Source organism: Phoenix dactylifera, chromosome 1 (assembly GCF_009389715.1).
Source record: "Phoenix dactylifera cultivar Barhee BC4 chromosome 1, palm_55x_up_171113_PBpolish2nd_filt_p, whole genome shotgun sequence".
Classification (NCBI taxonomy): Eukaryota; Viridiplantae; Streptophyta; class Magnoliopsida; order Arecales; family Arecaceae; genus Phoenix; species Phoenix dactylifera.
The window spans coordinates 29,537,632-29,547,331 of record NC_052392.1 but is presented as its reverse complement, the minus strand read 5'-3'; the positions used below and the strand labels follow the sequence as shown (position 1 = coordinate 29,547,331).

Below are 9,700 nucleotides of genomic sequence, written 5' to 3'. Positions count from 1 at the left end.
GGATTTGCCAGGATTACCCCCTGATAGAGAGGTTGAATTCTCCATTGATTTGATTCCTGGCACTGGACCGATTTCTAAGGCCCCATACCGGATGGCTCCAGCTGAATTAAAAGTGCTAAAGGAACAACTATAGGAGCTGTTGGACAAGGGTTTCATCAGGCCTAGTGTTTCTCCTTGGGGTGCTCCTGTACTATTTGTGAAAAAGAAAGATGGCAGTTTCCGGCTTTGCATAGATTATCGAGAAATAAATGGAGTAACAGTGCGGAATAAATACCCTTTACCGAGAATTGATGATTTGTTCAATCAGCTGCAAGGGGCACAAATCTTCTCAAAACTTGATCTACGCTCCGGATACCACCAGTTGAGAATAAAGGCTGAAGACATACCAAAGACAGCATTCAGAACTAGATATGGACACTATGAGTTTTTGGTTATGCCCTTCGGGTTAACAAATGCACCAGCAGCCTTTATGGATCTTATGAATCGGGTGTTCAAACCCTACCTGGATCAATTTGTGGTAGTATTTATTGATGACATTCTAGTCTATTCAAAAAGTCCACAAGAGCATAAGGAGCATTTGAGGATAGTGTTACAAACTCTTAGAGAAAACAAGCTTTATGGCAAGTTGCAGAAATGTGAGTTCTGGTTAAACAGTATCACCTTTCTCGGGCACGTGATCTCTAAGGATGGCATCTCTGTCGACCCAAAGAAAGCAGAGGCAGTAGTTGATTGGAGTAGACCTACTAATGTGTCCGAGGTGCGCAGCTTTTTGGGAATGGCGGGATACTATCGGAGATTCGTTGAGGGATTCTCTCGTGTTGCCACGCCTCTATCTCGCCTAGCCCAAAAGCAAGTAAAATTTGAATGGAAGGAGGATTGTGAGCAGAGTTTTCAGGAGTTGAAAAGACGATTGGTGACAGCTCCGATATTGGCCCTTCCATCTGGATCAGGAGGCTTAGTTACGCCCAAAGAATAACGCGGCTATCGCAGTATATATTGGGGTGTCGATTCCACAGGGAGAAGGTAGGAACACTAAAAGGAACTACAAAACTAAAAAGAAATATCAAAGCAGTAAAATGTGATGTGAATGTTTAAAAGTAAATTGACAATTAGATTGTAGTAGTGAAAAGATGTGACCAGAATTAATGGCAGCAAAGCATCGGGAATTCCTCACTTGAATCAGGTAATTCCATTCATATTTGATCCATTGGATAACTCAATTAGAGATCATAGCACCAGATTCTCTAATTGGAGGATATAGCATTACAATCAAAATATTTAGTGGTAATTCTAGAAAATCATTCTCCTCTTTTAAAACCAAGGATTGTTATCCTTTTAGACTCAGATTCAAAGACAAAAATATACCCAATGGCAATATTTCAGCAAAAAATTACACTAACTGGATAAACAATCAAATCTAGATATAATCAAGCACCTCAACAATTCTATAGAAAAAGACATGGCTGAATCTATGAAAAGAATAGGTTCAAGATTATTCCAACACAAGAAAGATCTATTGATGAGAAATGATAAACAAAAATTGTATCAACATGAGAATCTATTACATAGATCAAATATAAATAAAACTACCATCATCCAAGCGAGTTCATCCCTAGCTTCACCAAAGAATTAGCTCTCCATGAATTTTTGGCTCCTCTTGATGATTTCTTTGTAATGCAGTCTTTTTTCTGTTTAGAACGGCGTGCTCCCCAAGTATATATATGATTTTGGGGCTAAAAACCCTAGGAAACACAACTTAGACACGTTTGCATGTATTTTTCCGACTTTACCCTCGAGCACCAACGTCAGCATGAGGTTCGGGAGACTCTCCAGATCGCATCTGATCTTCAAATTTTATGTTCTTATAGTCCTTTGAAATCTCTGGAAGTCTAGTTTCCAACAAAATTTGAATCATCTCAATTGGACTTCTGTAGCTCCCGAAATCATCAAAATACTACACAAAGGTCTGATCTGTCAGGGCCCAGGCTGGCGGTTTAGGGAAACCTAACTTTGCAACTTCATAACTTTCTCTCTGGAGCTCCAATTGACCTGATTCTTGATGCATATGAAACCTCAACATGTCTACTTCATCTCCACCAAGTTTCATTTCATTCGGACTGCAATGGGATATTCAATCTTCTTAACTCCATTCCTACAATAAAATCACCAAAATCAATTAAGACTTGGACACTTTGTGAAGTAAAGTTCAGATTAGAAAAATATCATAAAAATATCCAAATCATGCTTAAGTCTTAACAATTTAGCCTAAAGTGGTAGTATTAAAAGGTACATTTTCATGCACCTATCACACCTCCCAACCAGCTTATTGCTAGTCCCTAGCAATTTAAGCGAAGAAAAAGAACGGACTATATCCAACCCAGTGTAGACAGCTTTTGCATGAGCTAAGCAATAACATTCAAGTATAACAAACAAAGTACTCGCAAGAGATCAACAATACTATCAAAATCAGTCCATCAAGAGCAACTCCCAGAATTCGTGTGTGTGTGTACTCTAAGCCGTTACCATCTTACCACCAACCCTGACACATACAACGTCGAGAACATTTCAAACAAAAGCTTCAACTCCATATCTCACAGGTATAATATTCAATAGTAGACTGGTGTAAGGGGTCTCTCTATGGAGTTGAGAAAGGGTGTTCACACAAATATATGAGAAGGCAAGTGTTCATGAACAAGCAACAAACAAGCATTGATCTTATGATAGGATCACCAACCATTGGGAACTCAACCATTCTTACCACAAACCCACTTAGGATCAAAAAGGTCAATAATAAAAGGTTGTAATGAGGCTAAAGTTAAGTAAAATAAAAATAATAAAAGGATGGATAAGAGAATTCAAAAGAACTTTCCAGTACATGCTAGAGGTCTTCACAAGATATAACATCAAGCACAACTTCCTCAAACCGCTTGTACCTTTTTTTTTTCTTTTCTCTTTTTTTTTTCTTTTTTTTTTCACGCTAGTCATACCATTTGGTTATTTCATCAACAACTTCATACTAGCATTTTGAACCTGTGACAAGCAGTTTGGGAACCAATAGAATCATTTTCAGAATGGAGATTAGAGCCTCAGACATTTTCAAGGCCTGTGGTAATAGAAAGCTGAAGCTGCTGGTGGAGTTGATTTGTTTCTTTGTTTCTTTCTTTTCTTTTTCTTCTTCCTTTTTTTTTTTTTTTTTTTAACACAACCTTTGGTTGCAATTATGGAGTCCATTTCAGCAAACCTGCCAGCACCAATGAGAAACCACCACAGTACATCCCCTTTCTTGTCTTCATTATTTGCGGACCAATTATTTATCATCCCTAGCATGTACTTGAAAGTAAAAGGTAGGAAAGATATAATAATTTAGGCTCAACTCCAATGTGGAGGGCGGGGGGGGGGGGGGGGGGGGGGTAAGGACATATGGGTTTACAAAGGAAAGGGTTCTTTTTTTTCGGCTCAAAATGGCTTCTAATGGATAAAACATGGGTTAGCTTGAAAGGCTCAAACGTTCATCCTAAATTGACCTTCATCATCTCCTAAGTATAATCAACCAACATACCACAAACTGTGCAATAAAAATTCCCAATAGAGCAACCAATTCAAAAAAATCAATGAACGCATGCCACAAGTCTCTGAACATGATGAACTCTCTCTCTCTCTCTCTCTAATACTCACCAATGCGTAAATACTTAAGTTTGAGAGTTCTCTAATTGTATGCATTGAACATCCATCAAACCACAAGGCTTAGATGCGTGCATAAAAAAAGAATTCAAAGGGTGTCTTAATAGTGTGACTAAGATAGAAAAATTGACTCCAGCAAAAATACTCTGTAATCATTTGTTTTTTTTTAAAGCAAATTCATGCAAAAACATATACACATGGGCTGCCCTCCCCCAACTAAAACATGACATTGTCCTCAATGTATGGAAATAAAAGCATAGAAAACAAAATAGGATAGAGGTCACCTGATTAGCGGAGCACAAATCCATGGTAAAAACAGGAAGCTGGCAAACCTGAAAATTAAACTAAGGAAACCAAACGAAATAAAACAAAACAAGCAAAAACAAAAACTGAAACAAAGACAAAATAAAGAAAAACAAAAAGAAACAAGGAATAAGAGAAACGTACCTGCATGGGCATAGCATCACTGTTCGTGGACGGGGTCCATGAGAAGAATATCTTCCTCTACTGGAGCCTCTTTCTCAAGGACCGGCTTGAGTCTCTGGCCATTTACCTTAAACATCCGACCATCTCTAGGATCTTCTATCTCTACCGCTCCATTCTCAAATGTATGCTTTACCACAAAAGGACCAGTCCACCTAGATCGTAATTTACCAGGGTGTTTATGAAGCCTAGAATCATATAAGTATACTCGTTGATTAGGTGCAAATGTTTTTCTAAGAATATTTCTATCATGAAATGCCTTCATCTTAGCCTTGTAAATTTTAGAATTTTCATAAGCTTCATTTCGCAACTCTTCTAACTCGGTCATCTGGAACTTCCTAAGCTCACCGGCTTCAGGTAAATCAAAGTTAAAGTTCTTAATAGCCCAATAGGCTCTATGTTCTAGCTCTACCGGTAGGTGGCAAGGTTTACCAAAAACAAGCCTATAAGGTGACATGCCTAGGGGGGTCTTGAAAGCTGTACGGTATGCCCAAAGTGCATCAGTTAATCGCAATGACCAATCCTTCCGGTCGGGGTTAACCGTTTTCTCTAAAATACGCTTAATCTCTCTATTAGCAAGCTCTACCTGCCCACTTGTTTGAGGATGGTAAGCTGTAGAAATCTTATGCACCACCCCATACTTCCTCATCAATGCTTCAAAGGAACGGTTACAAAAATGTGTACCCCGGTCACTAATGATAACACGTGGTGTACCAAAATGAGACAACACATTTTCCTTTAGAAATTTAATTACTGTCTTATTGTCATTGTTCCTACAAGTTGCAGCCTCTACCCATTTGGACACATAATCTACTGCAACAATAATATATAGATAACCAAAAGAAGGAGGAAACGGTCCCATAAAATCTATACCCCAGCAATCAAAAATTTCTATCACTAAAATTGGATTCAAAGGCATCATATTACGACGGGACAAAGCTCCTAATTTTTGACATTTCTCATAAGAACGACAATAAACATTTGTGTCTCGAAACAATGATGGCCAATAAAATCCACACTGCAAAATTTTTGCAGCGGTTTTCTTCATAGAGAAATGGCCTCCACAAGCTTGGGAATGACAGAATTCTAAGACACTTGCTATCTCATCATCTGGGACACATCTCCTCATAATTTGGTCAGGACAGTACTTAAAAAGCTGTGGATCATCCCAATAAAAAGAACGTACCTCTGTTAAGAACTTCTGCTTATCCTGTGCATTCCAGTCTGATGGCATCTCACCTGTTACCAAATAATTGACAATATGTGCAAACCACGGCATGGAGGTGATAGAAAATAATTGTTCATCTGGAAAATCATCACGGATCGGTGGTGTATCTGTAGTATCCTCAAATATTAACCTTGAGAGGTGATCAGCCACCCCATTCTCTAAACCCTTCTTGTCCTTGATGGTTAGATTAAATTCCTGCAAAAGCAAGATCCACCTAATTAATCGCGCCTTAGCATCCTTCTTTGCGAGAAGGTACTTAAGGGCTGCATGATCTGTAAAAATTGTAATAGGCGAGCCAATCAAATAAGCACGGAATTTATCTAATGCAAATACTACAGCTAGTAGTTCTTTTTCAGTAGTAGAATAATTCATTTGAGCACTATTTAAAGTCCTACTAGCATAATAAATGACAAAGGGCTTTCCCTCTCTCCGTTGACCTAAGACAGCTCCTACTGCGTAGTCACTTGCATCACACATAATTTCAAAAGGTAAACTCCAATCTGGTGGCTGCATAATGGGAGCTGAAGTGAGCTTCCCAATAAGCGTTTGGAATGCCGCTTGGCACTCTTGTGTCCACTCAAATGGGGTATCCTTAACTAGAAGGTTACACAATGGTCTAGATATGGTAGAAAAATTCTGGATAAACCTCCTATAGAAACCAGCATGACCAAGGAATGATCTAACATCCTTCACAATCTTAGGTGTGGGCAACTTAGAGATCAACTCAATTTTGGATTGATCAACCTCTATTCCCCTAGAGGAAACAATATGGCCCAAAACAATACACGAAGGCACCATAAAATGGCATTTCTCCCAATTCAATACAAGGCCTTTTTCTTTGCAACGAGCTAGAACCCTTTTTAAATTAAACAAACATACATCAAAGGAGTCACCAAAAACAGTCAAGTCATCCATAAACACCTCCATGCAATTCTCAACCATATCACTAAAAATACTCATCATGCACCTTTGAAAGGTAGCTGGAGCATTACACAAACCAAATGGCATACGACAAAATGCATAAGTTCCAAAGGGACATGTAAAAGTGGTCTTATCTTGGTCCTCTAAAGCAATTTCAATTTGATAATAACCAGAATAACCATCTAAAAAACAATAAAAGGGATGACCAGCTACACGCTCTAAGATTTGGTCGATGAATGGAAGGGAAAAATGATCTTTGCGAGTGGCAGCATTTAACTTCCTATAATCAATGCACATGCGCCACCCGGTTGCTGCTTTGGTAGGGACTAATTCTCCTACATCATTCTTCACTACTGTGACACCTGACTTTTTAGGAACTACCTGCGTAGGACTAACCCACTTGCTATCGGCAATCGGATAAATAATACCCGCATCTAACAGTTTTAAGACTTCATTTTTCACAACTTCTTTCATGGTAGGTTTAGCCTGCGTTGGAGGTCTCTACGAGGGTTAGCTCCCTCCTCCAAGTGAATCCTATGAGAACAAATTAAAGGGCTGATGCCTTTAATGTCGGCCATGGTCCAACCAAGTGCAGATTTATGCTCATTCAAAGTTATAAGTAATTTTTTACCTTGTGATGCACTTAAGTTAGAAGAAATTATTACAGGAAAGGTATCACCTAGACCAAGAAATGCATGTTTTAAACCCTTAGGCAGTGGCTTTAACTCGACTTTTGGGGCTTCAATGGTAGATGGCTTCGGTTGTTCTCGCATCAAGGGCAGCTCCTCAAATCTTGGTTGCCATGTCCTCGTCCCATAATCCTGAGATGAATCAAAAACAGCACAAATATTAGTAACATCATTAGAGTCAAATGTGCTATCAAACCCAGAATTAATAAGAAAATATTCAAGAGGATCGGGGTCATGTTTTGTGATGGCTTCCTCTTGCATAAGTGTGTTTATCAGGTAAGTTTGGTGACACTCATCGTCCTCCTGTGGCTGTTTGCTTATGTGGAAGATATTGACCTCAAGGGTCATATGCCCAAAGGACAACTTCATCAATCCATTCCTGCAATTAATAAGAGCATTAGCGGTGGCAAGAAAAGGTCTACCTAAAATAATGGAGATTTTTGATTCAGAAATAACAACAGAGTGTGTGTCTAGAATCAAGAAATCAACAGGATAGTAAAATTTATCAACTTGAATTAACACATCCTCAACTATCCCCCTTGGTATCTTTACTGACCGATCAGCTAACTGTAAGACCACAGAGGTGGGTTTGATCTCTCCTAATCCCAATTGCAAGTAAACAGAATAAGGCATGAGATTGACACTAGCTCCCAAATCAAGTAAGGCCTGTGCAAACTCATGATTCCCAATAATACAAGAAATTGTGGGGCATCCTGGGTCCTTATATTTTGGTGGGATTCTCTGTTCAATCAAAGCACTTACTTGTTCCGTTAGAAAAGCTGTTTTCTTAACATGGTGTTTTCTTTTTACAGTGCACAAATCTTTAAGGACCTTTGCATAAGTTGGAACCTGTTTTATCACATGTAACAAAGGAAGATTAATTTTCACTTGCCTTAGGTTCTCTAGGATCTCGCTACTATGGTCCATAACTCTTGAGGTAGACTTGAGAGCTTGAGGAAAGGGCACTCTAACTGGACTCTTCACTATCTCTTCCTCTCTTGGAACATCAACTACATCACTACTCAACTTCTCTTGTGTGTCCTTAGGCTTGGGAACCCTTTCTATAACCTTACCACTTCGAGTAGTTATGGAATTAACCTCCTTAAGATCTTGCCTATCAGGGTTAGAAGTTTGTGCCATATGCTGACCTTGGGGATTGGGTTGAGCTTGCGATGGAAATTTTCCTCGCTCATTTACGGTTAAAGCACTAATCAACTTAGACACTTGACTCCTAATCTCTTTATTTTCCTCAACCACCTGAGTAATCATTGATTCAAACTTCTGGTTTGTCTTATTCTGAGCCTCAATAGAAGCATGTAGTGTGTCCTCTAAAGGATTCCTAGAAGATGGGGCATGGTATGGAGGTGTAGAATAAGCTCTAGGCAGCTGTGGTTGTGCAGGATGTTGCGGGTCAGATTTCCAACTAAAGTGAGGATGGTTCCTCCAACCAGGATTATAGGTATCTGAAAAGGGTGTAAAAGGCTTCTTGTACATACCTAGGGCATTACAATGTTCCTCATACACACCCCTCATTTCAGCAAATGTGGGACAATCCTGAGCTAGGTGATCCACTCCACCACATACAAAACAGGGTCCATGGGACTCAACACGAGAAACAGTATATATAACCTTTGTATCCTTTGTTTTTAAGGCCTCTAACTCCCTAGTCAGAATTTCTATCCGGGCCTTGAGATTATCCTCCTCTCTAAGATGGTAAATTCCTCCACTAGAAGGAGTAGCTGTAGGTCGTGACCTACTAGTACTATCAGTCGCACTAGGTCCTGTCCAAGTATGAGCTTTCTCAGCTAGATCATTCAGTTACTCTATGGCCTCATCCGGATCTTTCTGCAAGAACTCACCATTACACATCATCTCTACAAATTGGCGCTCTCTAGGTGTAAGTCCCTCATAAAAGTAACTAACTAAACGCCAACTCTCATAGCCGTGATGAGGACACAAGTTCAACAAATCTTTAAACCTCTCCCACACCTGATACAAAGTCTCACTATCCTTTTGTGCAAAGGTTGAAATCTGTCTCTTCAAACCACTGGTCTTATGGTGGGGGAAGTATTTGTTAAAGAAAACCTGTGTCATCTCATCCCAAGATCCTATTGACCGCGGTCTCAGTGAATATAACCAACTTTTCGCTCTATCTTTCAGAGAAAATGGAAAAAACTTAAGTCTAACTGCATCTATTGTACCGGGTTGACTATGAAAAGTCGCCACTACCTCCTCAAACTCTCTAATGTGCACGTAAGGATTTTCATTCTCTAAGCCATGAAAGGTAGGAAGTAACTGTATCATTCCTGGTTTAAAATCCTGTTGTGGGACATTGGGTGGAAACATAATGCATGATGGTGTGGCTGTGCGTGTAGGATGGAGATAGTCCTGGAGAGTCCTAATGGGCTGATCTTCGTGATTGCTCATGGTGTTAGAATTAGATGGCGTATCGGGCAAATTCACAGGAAAAGTGTCAGGTTCTAATTCCGGTCTTCTTGCAAATCTACCTAACTCGTCTCTATGCCTACGCATGCAACACAAAATATATGTATATTATTTTTATTTTATTTTCATTTTTTTTTGCACAATCAAATCAAAACTATGAATGAAATAAACTGAAGACAAAAAGCAAGAGAAAAAAAAAAAAAGAAGAAGGAACGAGGTTACCGCTTTGACGAATTAATTCAGCAAACCTATT

At 39.3% G+C, this 9,700-nt stretch overlaps 1 protein-coding gene and 1 non-coding gene across 2 annotated transcripts; one reads left to right on the top strand and one right to left on the bottom strand.

The window, feature by feature from the left end:
* Positions 1-4,144: 4,144 nt before the first annotated feature.
* LOC120111831 lies at positions 4,145-8,615 on the bottom strand. The gene is given in 3 exon segments (XM_039129761.1): positions 4,145-6,146; positions 6,618-6,795; positions 6,798-8,615. Coding segments are annotated over 3 exon segments (3,918 nt in total). The 5' UTR covers positions 8,536-8,615.
* A 326-nt stretch (positions 8,616-8,941) lies between these two features.
* On the top strand, positions 8,942-9,049 carry LOC120104271. The gene has a single exon (XR_005506731.1). It is a non-coding gene; the product is annotated as a small nucleolar RNA R71 (small nucleolar RNA).
* Positions 9,050-9,700: the final 651 nt, after the last annotated feature.